At 34.6% G+C, this 18,495-nt stretch overlaps 1 protein-coding gene across 4 annotated transcripts in view; it reads left to right on the forward strand.

Moving 5' to 3' along the window:
• RIF1 (replication timing regulatory factor 1) overlaps positions 1-18,495 on the forward strand; it is a 63,527-nt gene that overhangs the window by 12,272 nt on the left and 32,760 nt on the right. For 3 of the 4 annotated variants that reach the window (XM_077153798.1, XM_077153796.1, XM_077153799.1), the window contains exons 10-21: positions 834-985; positions 2,658-2,775; positions 5,190-5,363; positions 5,641-5,751; positions 6,446-6,508; positions 6,778-6,878; positions 10,982-11,068; positions 11,686-11,759; positions 11,991-12,171; positions 13,008-13,115; positions 14,259-14,408; positions 17,836-17,935. In XM_077153798.1, the coding sequence (XP_077009913.1) occupies positions 834-985; positions 2,658-2,775; positions 5,190-5,363; positions 5,641-5,751; positions 6,446-6,508; positions 6,778-6,878; positions 10,982-11,068; positions 11,686-11,759; positions 11,991-12,171; positions 13,008-13,115; positions 14,259-14,408; positions 17,836-17,935 (1,419 nt within the window). The remainder of the gene's footprint in view (positions 1-833; positions 986-2,657; positions 2,776-5,189; positions 5,364-5,640; positions 5,752-6,445; positions 6,509-6,777; positions 6,879-10,981; positions 11,069-11,685; positions 11,760-11,990; positions 12,172-13,007; positions 13,116-14,258; positions 14,409-17,835; positions 17,936-18,495) is intronic. The other variant, XM_077153797.1, reaches the window with a different exon arrangement.

Consider the following 18,495-nt stretch of genomic DNA (forward strand, 5'->3'; position numbering starts at 1 on the left):
TCAAAAGTGAAAGAGTGCTGACTGGAATTGTTCCTACAGTGGTCTTTTATTTTCTTCTTAAAGAAATGATACTTAGCATTTGAAATCCTAAATGGCAGTGTAATGCAAAGCATTGAAGAGAATACCATTGCACCAAATACAAGTCTTGACTGATGTTTCACAATCCCTTTCAAGGTCTTTTTATTCGTGTGTAGATTATTTCCTATTTTATATGTTCCTAGTCCCACTCACATAATACATACCTTTTTTGTTTAAAGAACTGGTTTTAATTTATGTGCTGGGTTTTAATAATATTATTGTCAATGTAGGGTAGACCTGAATCTAAGTACATCTAATTATAATCTAAAATCTAATTAATGGCCTTAGCAGTAATGATGTTTGATAGAATAAATAACTAATAGAATTAAAGAAATTGACATTGTAAAAATGTACCTGCATTTCTTCATCTGTAAAATGAGGATGAGAATGCTGAAGTAGCTAGGACAGGGTTTTTCAACCTTGGTGCTATTAACATTTTGGGCTGGATAATTCTTTGTTATGTGGGGCTGCCCGATGTGAGAATACTTGCCTTCTACCCATACTAAATGCCAGTAGCATCCTTCCCCCAGTTTGTGACAAAAATATCTTGCCATACGTCTCCTGGTGCACACATAGTATCTAACAAATATTACCCAGTCCTTTAATTGTTGTTAATATTTTGGCTCAGCTGTACAGGAGTTTGTTAGACTGAGGTTTTGGGTAGAGTTGGAACAGTTTGGCTTTTTGCCCATTTTTAAAAATTTAATCTTGAGCTCTTAATTTTTTTGTATTTATGTGTTTTATTTTTTCTCAAGATATACTTTGTAGTGCAAAAAGACTCAAGTTGTTAATGCAGCCTTTGAGTTCCATCCACGTGAGAACAGAATCCCTAGCATTAACAAAATTAGAAGTTTGGTGGTATTTACTGATGAGACTTGGACCTCATCTTCCTGCTAACTTTGAACAGGTAATGTTACAAGTGCTGACTTTTAATACTTAGTGTGTTTTTGATTAACGGGTTCCTAAATTCTCACCAATTGAATCTTTTAGTGTTATCATTACTATGTATTAGTAGACCACAATATACAGAAGATCTTTCTTTTTCCTGATAGAATTTGAGTACATTTCCCTCAAAAGATATTTTTCCATTTGCCTAAAACAGCCCTTAAGCTTTTTTTAGAATATTTTTATTGATAACTTATAAACACAAACATTCTTAACATACAAATGTTCTACATGTGGTGTACAATCAGTGGCTCATTAGTATCATCAGGTAGTTGTATCTTTATCACCATGATTATTTTTTAGAACATTTCCATCATTCCAGAAAAAGAAATAAAAAGAAGAAAAAACTCACACATACTGTACCTCTCCCTCTCATTGACCACTAGTATTTCCATCTACCCAATATTGATATTTTAACCTTTGTTCCCCCTGTTATTTCTTTATTTATTTTTAACTATTTCATTTTATAGTGTGACATATATACAAAGCAAAGAAATGAAAAACAATAGTTTTCAAAGCACTCTTCAACAAGTAGTTACAGGACAGATCCCAGAGTTTGTCATGGGCTACCATATGATCTCCTCAGATTCCTTAAGCCAATCAGCAAACACTTGATATTCTAAAGACGTTATGAAAGACTAATCATGTAAATTACTCTATCATTTAAAAATAGTACGAATGATTTTACAAAATACTTAAGTTTTTGAAATCCTTACTTTGTTTGCATTTAGGTATAAAACTTAATCTTATCTGTCTTATTTTTGTTGTTGGGGACAGACAGCTAATTTTTTTGGGTGCATGGTCGGAAATCGAACCCGGGTCTCCCACAAGAAAGGCGGGCATTCTAACCACTAAACTACCCATGCACCCCTTTATTTTGGTTTTTAAATTTTTTTCACATTTTACTTGAAAAGATTAGCTCTTCCAACTTTTTCTCCATTTCTTATTTTGCATACCTTTTACTTTCAAATCTAACATTTATTTTTTATGTGTAAATACTGCGTAGCAGTGAGTGCATTCCTAAAAAGTGACTTAGAAATAGTGGAGCTATTTAGCAAGCTTTTAGTTTTTTAATGTAATATTTTAAAACTCTGAAATGGCGTAAGTGATTCAAAGTGGGAATACATAGTAATATGTAATTGGGATCATAATGAGTTTCTACCATTGCCAGGTCTTAGTAGGCTAATCTTCCCCAATTGTCCAGTGTATTTGTTGAAATAATTTATTCATGGACTAGAATTGACTGGTACTGGAAAGATCTTAGAAATGGGCTTTAAATTGTCTTATGTTTCATGTTTTCCAGGGTACTTTTAGAAAGTCTCCTAATAACATGTAAAATTTAGGTGAACATTTGCAAAAGTTCTTTATGTGTATAATTTTCTCTATGGAATTTAGAACTGAAATTTATAAAATGCACATTAAGAACAAATACAGTTGTAATAAAAATTCTCACTTTTCCAGATTTCAGTCTTTAACCTGTTTATGCTTGGAAGCAGCCAGTAAACAAAATTCAACATATCAAAATAATTTAGACAGCTTTTTAAAATAAAAGACATTTTAATTGTACTAGCAAGACTTTTAAAAGTGTGACAGTTACATGTTTTACAAGTAGTTGTCCTTTTTCACCCCAATAGGTTTGTGTGCCTCTCATTCAAAGCACAATAAGCATCGATGCTAATGTTTCACCTCAAGGCAATCCATCTCGTGTAGCTGCTTCTCCAAATTTAAGTCCTATGACTCCTGTGCACAAAGGTAAGATGTAAATATACTTTTTAAAAAAAAATGTTAGCTTGAATGGAGGTTTTGCTAAGGAGTATTCACATGAAATGAATCACGGTAATTTTTTAAATTTTTTATTAGAATAGTTGTATGCTTACAGAAACATACAGGAAATTAAAAATTCCTCTTTTGTACCTTTTGGGTCACCACATAATCCATATATTCAGTTTTTTCCTTTATGTGATACTGTTTGCTGTATCAAAGCTGATAATTGTTTTGTTGTAGTTGGAAAATATTTTTTTCACTGTATTATATAAGGTACATTATAAACAATTTATTTGATTTAGATGCAGAACCTTAAAGCTATTATTAAAAACAAAGGGCCTTAGATGTGAGGAATGTGAGAGATGTGATTTAACATAGACAATTAAGATAGTTATTTGCTATGTAGAATTTCCTCTTTTCTTTAGAGAAGCTATAGGGTCATAGAAAAAATGATGCAGAAAATAGTTTCCATAGATCGTCTTCACCCATACAGTGTACCTTTATTGATGAAACAGTGTTATAATTACACTATTAACTGCAGTGCATAGTTTACGTAAGTCCTTTTGTGTTTTACTTCAGATTTAGTGTGTAGATATAGCGCTTTTGTATTAGCCATTCTAAGTTTTTTGAATTTTGCTGTATTTTAATTATTGTAAGGCCTACGTTTTTTTATTAATTTTTAAAAAAATGTAACAAACACAAACATTCTTAACATGTGACCATTCTGTTCTACATATATAATCAGTAATTCACAATATCACAGTCATTGTCATGATCATTTCTTAGAACATTTGCATCAATTCAGAAAAGAAATAAAAAGACAACAGAAAAAAATTCATGCATACCATACCCCTTACCCCTCTCTTTCATTTATCACTAGCATTTCAATCTATTAAATTTATTTTAACATTTGTTCCCCCTATGATTTGTTTTTATGCTGTATGTTTTACTCATCTGTCGATAAGGTAGACAAAAGGAGTATCAGACACAAGGTTTTCACACACACAGTCACATTGCGAAAGCAGTATCATTATACAGTCATCCTCAAGAAACATGGCTACTGGAACACAGCTCTACATTTTCAGTCAGTTCCCTCTAGGCTCTCCATTACACCTTGACTAACAAGGTGATGTCTGTATACTGCGTAGAAATAACCTCTCAGCTCTGTTTGGAATCTCTCAGCCATTGACACTTTATTTTGTCTCATTTCTCTCTTCCCCTTTTTGGTCAAGAAGGTTTTCTCAATCCCTTGATGCTGAGTTCCAGTTCAGTCTAGGATTTCTTGCCCACGTTGCCAGGAAGGTCCACAACCCTGGGAGTCATGTCCCATATAGTGAGGGAGAGGGCAGTGAGTTTGCTTATTGTGTTGGCTAGAGAACGAGGCCACATCTGAGCAACAAAAGAGGTTCTCTTGGAGGTGACTCTTAGGCCTAATTTTAAGTAAGCTTGACCTATCTTTTGTGGGGTTAAGTTTCATATGAATGAACCCAAGATTGGGGGCTCAGCCTCTTGCTTTTGATTATCCCCACTGCTTGTGAAAATATCAAGAATTCTCCACTCAGGGAAGTTGAATTTTCCTGCTTTCTCACCATTCCCCAAGGGGACTTTGCAAATACTTTTTTTTACTCACTGTTCAAATCACTCTGGGATTTATTGGGGCATCACTCTGGATGAATAAGGGCTGCATTTTAATATTTCTAGTTATAGAATAGTGCCTGAGGATTATCTCAATTTAATGTGTGGAACGATTTCTATTTTCAGTCTGATAAGATTATTTCATTAGGAATTATGTTTAGTTTTTTTTGCATGGGCGGGCACTGGTAATCGAACCTGGGTCTACAGCATGGCAGGCAAGAAATCTGCCTGCTGAGCCACAGTCACACTGCCCTAGGAATTATGTTTTGGGCTTTAAAACAAAACTCTGAATTTTGTTTGATAGAAAAAATATTATTTTGTTTTTGAAACATTTCCATGGAAATATCCTCACACACATTCAGTATATCCAAAACACACAGTCAGTGGCTCACAACATCCTCACAGTCACGCATTCATTAGCATGATCATCTTCAGAATACCTGCATTACTCCAGAAAAAGAAAGAAAAACAAAAAAGTCATACATCCCCCACCCTTACACCTCCCTCTTACGGACCACTAGTTAAATCTACCCAATTTTTTTCTACCCCCATTATTTACGTGTTTTTTGGTCCCTATCTTTCCATTTATCCGTCCAGACCCTGGACAAAGGGAGCATCTGGCACAAGGCTTTCACAGTTACACGGTCACAATATATATTTAAAAGTAAATATATATTTATTTTTAGAAATACATTTATGAGATTATATAGTATTCATTTGGGCAGCTAATATGAAATAAGCTTACATAAAAATTTTTTTTTTTTAAGGTGCTTCCCCATATGGAACCCCTGTAACACCTCGGATGAATTTGAATTCGAATTTAGGCGGAATGGCTACTATCCCCTCCATTCAGCTTTTGGGACTTGAAATGTTGCTTCATTTTTTGATGGGTCCAGAAGTCTTGAGTTTTGCTAAGCAAAACAAACTTGTACTGAGTTTAGGTATTTCATTACCTTTAAAATGTTAAGATTATTTGAACAGTCCAGAATTGTCTTTAAACTGTTACAATTATTTAAACAGTCCAGAACTCAATGCATTGGGGTGGGGGAGGGGGCAATATTTTCCCTGCAGCCAAAATATCCTGCAGTTCTGTTTGGAATAAGTATAAAGTATAAATTGTGTTTGGAGTAAGTGTATACCACTTAATCTAAATTTTGAATATTGAGAAATTTTCCATAAAGCTTTTGTTTTTGCATAATTCTCTTTTCTCCCTTTTAGAGCCACTCGAACATTCATTAATCAGCAGCCCTTCTTTTTTTTGCAAACATGCAAATACTTTTATCACTGCTGTTCATGATAGCTTTGTTGCAGTTGGAAAAGATGCTTCTGGTAAATATTTGAGAACTTTTTAAAATTATCCAAACCTCTGTTTAAAAAGAAGATGAAATAGTAAATATTGTGCTGCACTTGGCCACTTTTTGCCCTGTGAGCTTTACATATATTAATTGAGTCAGTCTTCACAGAAACTTTGTGTTTAGTACATTTTATAGATGAGGAAACTGAGGTATATAGGGAAATTTAGTAACTTGTGAAAGGTTACAGTGTAAGTGGTAGATCTGTGGCTCCTGCATCTACACCTAAACTCTTGTGTTCTATAACCTGTCAAGTAATTAAAAGGAATTTCAAAAATTAGTTTCTTGTTAGGTTGGGAAATGAGGCCACATAATTTCCTTCTACTGGTTGTCAGGTATCTTTCTAAACCTTTAATTGTATTTTTTCATTGCAAAAGTGATAGATTTCAATAAAAAAATTAGTAAATACAGATAAAGGACAAATAAAATAGTTACCCTTAGTTACATAACCTGGTGTGAACATGTTACAGTTCTTTAAAAAAATCATGTTTAATTTTTTTAAATAAAACTGAGGTGAAAGTTGATTACAGGATTGGATGTTAGAAGGAGAATTATATTCTTGTAAGGTTTTGCACTGTTTTTTTTTTTTTTTAATATGGGGAAGAAGGGACAGCCTTTGTAGTCAGATCTACTTAATTTTGAAGGCACTTAAGTTTTGTTTTGTCTGACAGATTCAGTTGTGAATGCTATTTGGAAGGAGCTAATTAGCTTGGTGAAGTCAGTTATTGAATCAGGTAAGGAAATTATAGAACAACACTGTTTAACACTCATCAAATGATTATTATAGGACTAAGTGAATTGTTTGCATTTCATATATCAAATTTAATTTGTTTTTTGTAGTGTTCATGGCTTACTATTAATGTTTGATACGTCTTCCAGACTTTACCTTAAATAAATCACAGTTGACTTAATAAAAAAATACATTGTCATTGTTTTCTAAATTTATATTTTCACATATGAAAATATTTATGTTTAGAGTTCCCCACCTTTTTGCTTTTTGTAGGTAACAAGAAGGAGAAACCAGGTTCTGAAGTTTTGACCCTCTTATTAAAATCTTTGGAAAGCATAGCGAAGTCAGAAGTATATCCTGTATCGAAAACACTTGTAAGTGTACCACTTATATTTGGACTTTAAAAACGATATTTTGAAATTGAAATTTTATGTTGATAATGTTTGTACAGGTCAGGATTTTAAAGAAGTTTTTGATGTCAAGTATTTATCTAGGAATTTTGCCCTGTTAGAGTCATTCTATTGACTTCAGAGTAATTTGAAACATTCTTTATAAGTGAATATAACAGTAACTATAAGTCTTCAACCTAAGAAAAAGGAAGAACTTTACAGAGAAAATAGAGAGATTGGTCTATAGTTTTCTTTTTTTTTGTAATATCTTTGCCTGACTTTTGTTTGAGGGTGATGTAGGCTTCCTAGAATGAGTTAGGTAGCTTTCCCTCCTCTTCAGTTTTTTTGCAGAGTTTGAGCAGAATTGGTACTAGTTCTTTCTTGAATGTTTGGTAGAATTCACATGTGAAGCCATCTGGTCCTGGACTTTTTTTGGGGGGGAGCTTCTTAATGACTGATTCAATTTCTTTTTTTTTCTCATGTCGATGTTGGTTGTTCATGCCTTTCTAGAAAGTTGTCCATTTAATAATCTACATTGTTGAGTTTATTAGCATAAAGTTGTTCATGGTATCTCTCATTACTTCCTTTATTTCTGTGGGGTCAGTGGTTACGTCTCCTTTCCATTTCTGATCTTATTTATTTGAATCCTCTCCTTTTTGTCAATCTTGCTAAGGGTCTGTCAGTCTTACTGATTTTCTCATAGAACCAGCTTCTGGTTTTGTTGATATTTCTCAGTTGTTTTTATGTTCTGTTTCATTTATTTCTGCTCTCATCTTTGTTATTTCTTTCCTTTTGCTTGCTTTGGGGTTAGTTTGCTGTTCTTTCTCTAGTTCTTCCAAATGGACAGTTAATTCCTCGTTTTTTGCCCTTTCTTCTTTTTGATATAGGCATTTAGGGCAATAAATTTCCCTATTAGCACTGCCCTTGCTGCATCCCCTAAGTTTTGAAATGTTGCATTTTCATTTTCATTTGTCTCGATGTATTTACTGATTTCTCTTGTAATTTCTTCCTTGACTCACTGGTTGTTTAAGAGTGTTTTGTTGAGCCTCTACATATTTGTGAATTTTCTGGCCCTCTGCCTATTGTTGATTTCCAACTTCATTGCTTTGTGATCTGAGAAAGTGTTTTGTATGATTTCAATCTTTTTAAATTTATTGAAACTTCCTTTGTGACCCAGCATGTGGTCTATCTTTGAGAATGATCCATGAGCACTTGAGGAAGAAGGCGTATCCTGCTTTTGTGGGTTGTAATATTCTATAAATGTCTGTTAAGTCTAGCTCATTTATTGTATTATTCAAATTCTCTGTTTCTTTATTGATCCTCTGTCTAGATGTTCTGTCCATTGATGAGAGTTGGGAATTGAAGTCTCTGACTTTTATGGTAGCTGTGTCTGTTTCTCTTTTCAGTGTTTTCAGTGTTTGCCTTGTATTTTGGAGCATTCTGGCTTGGTGCATAAATATTTATGATTGTTATGTCTTCTTGTTGAATTGTTCCTTTTATTAGTATATAGTGTCCTTTTTTGTCTCTTAACTTTTACATAGAAGTCTGATTTCTTGGATATTAATATAGCTACTCCTCTTTTCTGATTGTTATTTGTATGGATTATCTTTACCCAGTGTTTCACTTTCAACGTATGTTTATCTTTGGATCTAAGATCTGTTTCCTGTAGACAGCATATAGATGGGGCCTGTTTTTTTAATCCATTCTGCAAGTCTCTGTCTTTTGATTGGGGAGTTTACTCCATTAACATTTAGTGTTACTACTGTACAGGTAGTACTTTCTTCTACCATTTTGCCTTTTGGATTTTATATGTCATATCTAATTTTTTTTCTTTTTACCTTTACTGATAGTCTTCCTTTCTACATTCTTCTCCATACCTCTCTCTCTCTCCTGTCTTTTCATAGCTGTCTCTAGTGCTCCCTTTAGTATTTCTTGCAGAGCCAGTCTCTTGGTCACAAATTCTCTCAGTGATTTTTTTGTCTGAAAATATTTTAATTTCTCCCTCATTTTTGAAGAACAGTTTTGCTGAATATAGAATTCTTGGTTGGCAGTTTTTCTCTTTTAGTAATTTAAATATATCATCTTACTGTCTTCTTACCTCCATGGTTTCTGCTGAGAAATCTACACATAGTCTCCTTGGCCTTCCCCTGTATATGATGGATTGCTTTTCTCTCACTGCTTTCAAGATTCTCTCTCTCTTTGACCTCTGATGTTCGGATTAGTATGTGTCTTGGAGTGCATCTACTTGGATCTATTCTCTTTGGGTTACGCTGCACTTCTTGTATATGTAATTTTAAGTCTTTCATACGAGTTGGGAAATTTTCAGTGATAATTTCCTCCATTAGTTTTTCTCCTCCTTTCCCTTCTCTTCTCCTTCTGGGACACCCACAACATGTATATTCGTGTGCTTCATATTTGTTATTCAATTCCCTGAGTCCCTGCTCATAATTTTTCATTTTTTTCCCTTTATTTTCTTTTGCTCATCAGATTTCTGATGTTCCATCCTCTAGCTCACTAATCCTGTCTTCTGCCTCTCAAAATCTAACATCATAGGTTTCCGTTGTTTTTTTCATCTCTTCTACTGTGCTTTCCATTCCCATAAGTTCTGTGATTTGTTTTTTCAGACTTTCAGTTTCTTCTTTTTGCTCATTTCTTGCCTTTATATCCTCCCTCAATTCATTAATTTGACTTTTGGTGGGGTTTTCCATGTCTGTTCGTACATTCTGAATTAATTGTTTCATCTCCTGTATCTTATTTGAATTGTTGGTTTGTTCCTTTGGGCCATAGCTTCAATTTTCCTAGTGTGATTTGTTATTTTTTCTGGGTCTAGGCATTTAATTGGCTTAATTAGTTTATTCTGGAGATTGTTTTCACTTCTTTTACCTAGGGTTTTCTTGCTGGATGAATTTGTTGTCTGTCTGTTCTCTGTCATTCAGTTCAGCTTTTACTGGACCACTAGCTTACATTTGGTTTAACAGAGGAGAATTTTCAGTTCTTGTTTTCTTGTTTCTTGCCCTGCCTGTATGGTGCCTTTTTCCCACCCTTGGGAGGGTCTACTTAGGTATTATAGACCCCACTTGGATTTTCCCAGACCATACTGGCCTCCTGTCAGGAGCAGAGAGTCACCTGTGTCAGTTTTCCCTGAGGGTGAGACCCAGCAGGATGAAAGATGTTCCTGTGAAAGATGTCCCAGCGTCTCTCTGGGCTCTTTTTGTCTTATCCTGCCCAGTATGTGGCACTTGTCTGCCTGCAGGTACCACCAGCGTAAGATGATGTGGTACCTCTAACTTTGTCAGACTCTCCCTGCTGTGGCATGGTGGAGACAGAGGAGAGGTTGTAGGCTAGTTTTAATGGCTTCAAATTACCATGCCCTGTGGTCTGACTTCCTTGAGGAAGGGATTCCACCTGAGTAGGGCCTCACCCCTCCCCCTGGGAAGGTCTCAAACAAACTTGTTTCTGCCTATGCCTGGGGCAGTTGCAGCCTTAGAAGTCCTGCTGCTGTGTATCCTAAGGCATTCAAGCCTTTGTAGAAACACAGGAACAAAATCCTGTTTCTTTGTTTTTTTCTTTTTCTGTCAGCCCTGCCCCCTAGGCACTGGGGTGGAAATGAGTGACCTCCACCGCTTTGACCAGGTTCACCTCAGCTGGGGGCCTATTTTTAGTAGTCAGAGTTTGTGAATTAATTCCACACTTGAAGCTTAGTTGTGCTCAGCCCATGCTGCTGCCAAAGTCCCTCTCCTTTTCCCTCTGGGAAGCAGCCTGTGGGGGCGGGACACCAGCCGCCATTGCTTGGGGAACTCATGGTTTTGGGGGTGCTTGCAGATGGTCCGGCTGGTCCAGACTGCAGTAGGCTGTGTGTCCCGTCACTGACATGGCCCCAGGAGTTGTTCTGTACTGTTTCTGGTTATTTAGTAGCTGTTCTGGAGGACAAAGTAAATCCTACACCTTGCTAAGCCGCCTTCTTGGTTGTCTCCTACAGTCGATTTTTAAATAAACTGTAACTTATTTAAAATTTCTTAATATTAATAGACTATTACTAAGTAAGGTACAATTTTTATGACTAACTTTAAATCTTCTATCTTTCTTAGGTCCTCATGGAAATAACAGTTAAAGGACTTCCTCAGAAAGTGTTAGGTTCACCAGCATATCAGGTTGCTAATATGGATATTCTTAATGCAAGTATCGTAAATGTAATGATATGATTAAGTTCCACAAAGAGTTCCTTAATAATTCTTTCTTTTGTATTTTAAATTTGTTGACCATATTAAAAGAAACTGAGAAAAAGTAATAAATTAATGTAAAGAATTAAATATAGTTCTACATGAATAATGAAAATCTTTTCCTGGATCAAGGATTCCAGAAGCAAACTTTTCTATTTGTAGAATAGTGCTAGTCACTCATTGTAAATTTTGGAAGCTTAGGGACATTAGCTTAATTATGTGAACTGTAGTTACTATTAGCAAAAAATAGGTATTGTAGGTCCAGCAAGGTTTTTTTTTTTTAACATTAAATTCTATTTTATTTTTTCTCTTGACTTATAGATTGAATGTACACATTCTTTTTGATATCCGGAATCTCTCACCAGTTTCATAGGTAGAACAGCTATAGTTAGAACATAAAAAGCTTGGTTTTTATGTGTAGTCTATAGAAATAGAATTGCTATCATTGTCACAGCCTTAATACCTAGTTTAGTTTTAACAGGCTTAAAGGAATCATGTTTCTTACGTGATTTTTAGAAAACAAGTCTATATTTTGTAATGAGAAGATTGACTTCATTCTCTCTCCTCTTTAGGGAACTCCTGCTTTGTTTTTAATTCAGTTGATTTTCAACAATAACCTCTTGGAATGTGGTGTAGCAGATGAAAGGTAAATTTTTGGTAATTTAAATAAGTGAAATTTTTCTTTGGTTCATCTTGTAAATGTTTTTATAGAATGAATGTGATTCTTTTTTTCATTTTACAACAAGTTTTAATTAAATTAAATGAAGAGTTGTCATTCTTGTCTCCTTACAAGTTATTTCTAGAATATTGTTATGGTCCAATTAATGAATTTTGTAAAGAATGCAGGTTAAATCATTGTTCAATATTCTTTCTTCAGGTTGTTTCTCAATATGGAAACACTTGTTGGCTGTGTTCTTTCTGGTCCCACTTCACCATTAGCTTTCAGTGATTCTGTTTTAAATGTTATTAACCAAAATGCAAAGCAGTTGGAGAACAAGGAGCATCTCTGGAGAATGTGGAGTATAATAGTCAGCCCATTAACCGAATTGATTAATCAGGTATGGTTCAAATCACCTATATCATAGTACAAAATGAATGGAAGTTTGAATTTGAATAGAAGATGTTAAATATTCTTATAGGGTTGATAAATTTACTGCTTTTTTTAATTGATTGATTTCGTTATCCTTCTGTCTTATTGTTTAAGTTTTACTTAATGGGGCCTAATCAGTTCCCTTTTCTCCAACACTGATTAAAACTATAAGACACAGATGATATAAATTCTCCATGTTTATATAGTGGGTTCTTTAACTAACTTTACTAATTGGAAAGAATAACTTCATCTTGACTAGGTTATATATTCTTAGTATTCTCATGTTCAAGGCATGTTGGTGATTACCTTAAAGCCACAGCATTCCCCTAAGTCATGAATCTCTTCAAAGTTCATTAACCATTAAATTTAAATACTAACTATTGCCAGAGTATGGAGCACAATTTCAGTCACTATTCATGGTTCATCAGCTGCTTTATCAATCTTTAAATAAAAGTATTTTACAGGCTGGTTTCACTGTAATTCACAGGTGGTAAAGACTCAAAGAATTAAGTGATGGTTAATTGGCCCTTATTTTGGCTACTCAAGCCAGCATGTTATTAAACATATTCTGGTAGGAAAAAAAAAAGACTTTCTTTAAAAATAAAATAAATAGCTTTATTTAAATCGCTAACTAGCTTTCTGTTACTTGAAGGATAGTGGGGACCGTCTTTAATAAGTAATAGAATGCTTATAGTGGATTTTAAAGTCCTGTCTGGGATTCTTTTTAGGACTTAAAAAGATGTTACTGTTTAGGATTAGAATTAGATGGTGATTTGTCTAACTTCATTGTTTTTCTAATTTCAGACCAATGAAGTGAATCAAGGTGATGCCTTAGAACATAATTTTAGTGCAATCTATGGAGCATTGATTTTACCAATAAGCCATATTTTTTCAGTACAGAAATTCCCAGTGGTAAGGCAATATCAATTTTTTTTTAATATTTTACATTTAAAAAAATTATTTTTATTATAAACTATGAACCAACATACCAACATTCTTGACATACAATTGTTCTTGACGTGGTTACATTCAGTGGCTCACAGTATCATCACGTAGTTAGTTGTGTATTCAACACCATTATCATTTTTTCGAACAGTTACATCTCTCCAGAAAAAGAAGTAAAAAAGAAAAAACTCCTACGTGCCCTACCCCTTACCACCCGTTTTCATTGACCACTAGTATTTCAGTCTACAATTAATTTTAACCTTTGTTCCCCATAGTATTTATTTTTTACTCATCTGTCCATACCATAGATAAAAGGAGCTTCAGAAACACAGATTGTGAAAGCTATATCCTTCCTTATACAATCATCTTCATGAAATGTGGCTGCTGGACACAACTCTACAGTTTCAGGCAGTTCCCTCCAGCCACTCCTATACACCATAAACTAAAAGGGATATCTGTATAATGCGTAAGAATAATCTCCAGAATAACCTCTCAACTCTGTTTGAAATCTCTCAGCCACCAACACTTCATTTTGTCTCATTTTTCTCTTCCCCTTTTCGGTTGAGAAAGTTTTCTCAATCCCTTGATTCTGAGTCCCAGCTCATTCTAGGATTTCTGCCCCACATTGCCAGGGAGGTTTATACCCGTAGGAGTCATGTCCCATGTCGAGAGGGGGAGAACAGTGAGTTTGCTTGCTGTGTTGGCTGAGAGAGGCCCACGTCTGAGCCACAAAAGAGGTTCTGTGTGGGGGTGACTCTTAGGCTTAATTTTAAGTAGGCTTAAAAATACTGTTTACCCTTTATCATGAGCTCCTACATTAGCTTTTCTTAAAATAAGATGTCTTTACGACATTGAGTTACTGGAATGATAAAATGGTAAAGGGGGAGAAGATTCCTCTTGACCTCTGGTAACTCCTAGTACTGCAGCATCATTACAGTTCTTCAGTAGTGTATGAAGGAGAAGGCTGTTATTATACTGCTTATCTTTTCTGTTACACTTAGAGTCTTGGTGTTTTAAAAAGTATTGGGGAAAATGTATTGGAGCTATATTCATTGTAATTTGATATATATATTTCTGTTTTTAAAATTTGTTTTTTATTATTACTGATAGACCACCATGAAGACCTTACTTAGAACTTGGTCAGAATTATATCGAGCATTTGCCCGCTGTGCTGCCTTGGTGGCAACAGCAGAAGAGAATTTGTGCTGTGAGGAACTTTCTTCCAAGATAATGTCCAGTTTGGAAGATGACGCCCTTTCAGTGAGTTTGTCTCTGTACTGACCTTTATAGTTAAGGGTCTTATTTCAAGTAAATGGAGATAACATTTGTGAAATACCATTTACCTATGCTTTATGTGTATAAGTGACTGAATATGGAAAAAAAAATACAGTTTTGTGAAATAATCTTGTGTCTTTTGGCCTTACGCTTTGGATCATTGACAGTGAGACTCTTTTACTAGTAATTATTCTACACCTACTTATGCCTTTGCCATTCTAGATTAACAGTAAAAGATCCTTACTGTCCTGGACCTTATGTTCGTATATCTATCTGTTAGATCTTGTAAGTGTAGGTTTTATTAATTTCTTGAAAAAAATGTGGTCTTGATTTAATTTGAATTTTTGTTTGATAAAGGATGCTACTGATAGATTAATTTACTTTGGAGCAGCTTTTTAGTTATAAAATAAACACTTGCTTGTTTAAGTTTTTAAAAAAGTCTATCTCTTGAAATTTGTGGTCTCTAAAATGTAGGTCCCTTTTTACTCCTCCTTTCCTATTAGTTAAAAGGGCAAGTAACTGTCAGTGCTTTGGTATGAGTCATTCTAGAATAGACTTCTTTCTGTGTTTATGCATTCAATATGTAAATTACTTAACATGTTCAAATGCATGTTTATATATGTACAGTGTTTTTTTTTTCCGGGAGAATCATACTGTACTGAAAATGAAGCATGCTCTTTTTTTCATAAAACACTGTATCATTTTGGTTCTCTGCAATGTACTGTTCTGTGGTATGTGTGTGCTGTAAAGTCATTTTGATTGTTTCCAATTATTCACTACTGCAAATAATATTATAGTAAATATCCTTGTAATTGTTTCATGTAAGACATTTTATGTCTATGCAGATAACCAGAACTAGATTTGTTGCGATACTTCATCTTAATCTCTGGTATAGGTTTTTAATTTTCCTTATTTTGCTTCACCATGTTTTATTAATTTATTAAGAAAAAATAATTGTCAGCGAACTTTTAGATACGACTGTTATCTCCACTTTGCATACTAAATTTTGGTTAGTAATTTTAGATTTCAGAAAATTTTCTATCACAAAATTTTTTTTTCTTTTTTTAAAATGCAGTTTTTTGAATTATAGTCACACCCTTACAAGTTCATCCAAAGTGAGCACTCCATGGCTCATGATATATTTGCAGAGTTGTGCACTCATCACCACACTCAACTTTAGAACATTTTCATTACTCCTGAGAGAAAAACCCAGTATTCTTACACCCCTGCCCCCTTATTATTGACACTTAGCATTGGTGTCTTATTTTTGTCGCAGCTGATAAAAGAATATTAAAATATTACTGTTAACTATAGTTCACAGTCTGCATTTGGTGCATTTTTCCCATGTAACGCCCTATGGTGTAATAGTGATGGACATTTGTTCTAGTTCAGTTCAGGAAAGGACACCCTTAAATTTGTACGATTAACCATAGTCATTGTCCATAAAAGGTTCACTATGTTATGCAGCCCCATGTATTATCCTCTAGCTTTCCTTCTAATGACATTCACGAACTTAAACTTCCCCATTCGACCACAATCACACCCATAATTCAGTGCTGTTAATAATACTCACGGTAATGTGCTACCATCACCTCTGTCCATCTCCAAACAGTTACAATCAGCCTAATTAAAAGTGTTGTACAGATTGAATATCGACTCCCCATTCCCTACCCTCAGTTTGTCTCCTGGTATTGAATTTTCTCGGTAGCCCTGTAAAGTGGTTTTGGTGAGGGTTATGTCTATCACAGAATTTTGAAACAGATATTTTTCAATTGGTATGGCTTAAACTTTTGGAAATGGTTAGTCTGATGCTAATCTTACTGTTTTTTAGGTAGCCTCTTTTGTTTTCAAGTGTTAGGATCTTTCATCTTTAGAATGTAAACATTTCACAGGGTCTGTCTTGGGAGGGCTTAAGATTATCCTAAGTACTTGGTGGACCCTTTCAGTCTAACTAGCTGCGGCTTCAGCTCAGGTTCTTCTCTTCTTGGTGCCTCTCTTTCTGGGGTACCGTTCTAGATGGTTATTTTAGAACATCTGGGTTTGTCTTCTGAGTCCTTTTTTACCCTTTTTTCTCTGTATCTATTATGTATGTTTTGTTGGTATTAGTTTCAGGGAGTTGGGGCTTTCCAGTTGTGTCCATCTGTTTGCAATTTAAATGATGAGGTGTTTTATACTGGTTTTGTTTTTACATTTGATTTTTTGAAGTGTGAATGATTTCCTTTTGCATCTGAGAATTTTGGTTGTCTTCTTTCCTCATGGATTGGTTCTGTTGGTATATGCCACATCTTCATGGCACAAATTTTCCTCATGATTGTCTTTGCTTACTGAACAGTATTGGTAGCTGCAAAGTATTTCCCAACCTGAGAGAATCCTTGCTTTTTCTGGCTTGGATATCAAATTCTGGTTATAGGCATCCTTAACTTTGTGGTTATCAGTAGGAGGAAGCACCTGAAAATCTATGTGAAGCTGCAGCTTGTTATCTGGTCTGATCTTCCATATGATTTTCATACGTTAACTAGGGCACAACCTTGCTTCTCTGGTTCTTAACCCAGTGTGAAATGCAGTATTTGGGCACAGACATAGGGGCAGACAATGAAGTGGGCAAGCAGAAAGTAATAGAAAGTACAGAGAAGAAGCATTATGTGATTATTCAGTAGATCTTGTTTCAGTAGTCTTTATATACCCATTTGTTTATCAGCCCAAAGTTTTTTTCTCAAAACATTACCTTGCTTCTACTATTAAAGTTATTCAGAGATTTTGCTAGCCGTACTCACTATCTTAGAGGTGTTCTTTGACTCATGGGGCTGGTAGTTCCTTTGTTCTGTTTTTAGTTTGTCCCTCCCCCTCCACTTTTTTTTTTTTTAAGTAGTTTTCAGGAGAGTCTTTGCTGCTTTCATTTGGTTTTTTTTGTTTGTTTGTTTGTTTTTAACATGGACAGGCACCAGGAATAGAACCTGAGTCTCCGGCATGGCAGGCGAGAATTCTGCCACTGAGCCACTGTCATTATCACCCTAGATTTGGTTTTGTTTTGGTTGGATTGGGGGAGGAGAAAGAAAGGGATGGGAAGGTTAGCAACTTCTAATTTTTTTTTCCACTGGATGTAGTGAGAACTTTTACATTTGATTTTCAAAAAAAATTTAATGAAGAATCTAATTACGGACATAATCCACCATTCTCAATTTATTGATATATATGTTGAGTTTTATGGTCTTCAAGTTTATTTTCACTAAATGTAAGAAACAGAGCTAGAGTATTTGGCACACAGTATTTTTGATAATATATGCCTAATGCTCCTCATGGTATATATTTGTGGGAGTAAATAGAGATTTTTTTGGTAGTTGTTTACTATAGTTGAACACTGTGCCAGAGTTATTTTGAAAGTTTCTAATGTGTTATTCCTCTCTTTCTTCAGAATTTGTTGTTCTTGGATAGGATCGTTCATATTATTAGCGTAATGGTTGACTGCATCGACTTTTCACCATATAATATTAAATATCAGCCCAAAGTTAAATGTAAGTATTTTTTTTCCTATCTTTATTTGTTCATTCAATATTTTGTCAACATAATCAACTAACTTTCTGAATTATTGTCAGGGGCATATCCTACTGGCTTTTCCTACCTCAGTTTGCCTACTTTTCATCTTGTTGAATTGTGTTATTTACTATACTAAGTTCTTTTGCATGAGCACATGCTCTCTTTCTGTATACATGGATATATACGTATGTGCACACATACACAGATAATTTAAAATGTTTTTATTCCTTTTGACAACACACACATAAAATATTATCCTAATATTGGATATTGCTTAGTAATTCTAGTGATTTCATTTAGTTTTAGGTTAGGTCTTATCCAAGATTATATGGCCATTTATAAGTCTCATACCTGTTTTTTGGAATTTCAGTCAGGAGAAAAACTTTGATGGCTATTTAGTTAAAAGACTGTTTTATTCAGGTTTGTATTTGTATCACATAGCACAGCCCTGATGTATAATAGTTTGGTTTTTTTGGGGGGAGGGGTTGCATTTTATGAACTGCTGTGGCATGGCATATCTTTCTCTTAAAGCATCTAC

Source organism: Tamandua tetradactyla, chromosome 3 (assembly GCF_023851605.1).
Source record: "Tamandua tetradactyla isolate mTamTet1 chromosome 3, mTamTet1.pri, whole genome shotgun sequence".
Classification (NCBI taxonomy): domain Eukaryota; kingdom Metazoa; phylum Chordata; class Mammalia; order Pilosa; family Myrmecophagidae; genus Tamandua; species Tamandua tetradactyla.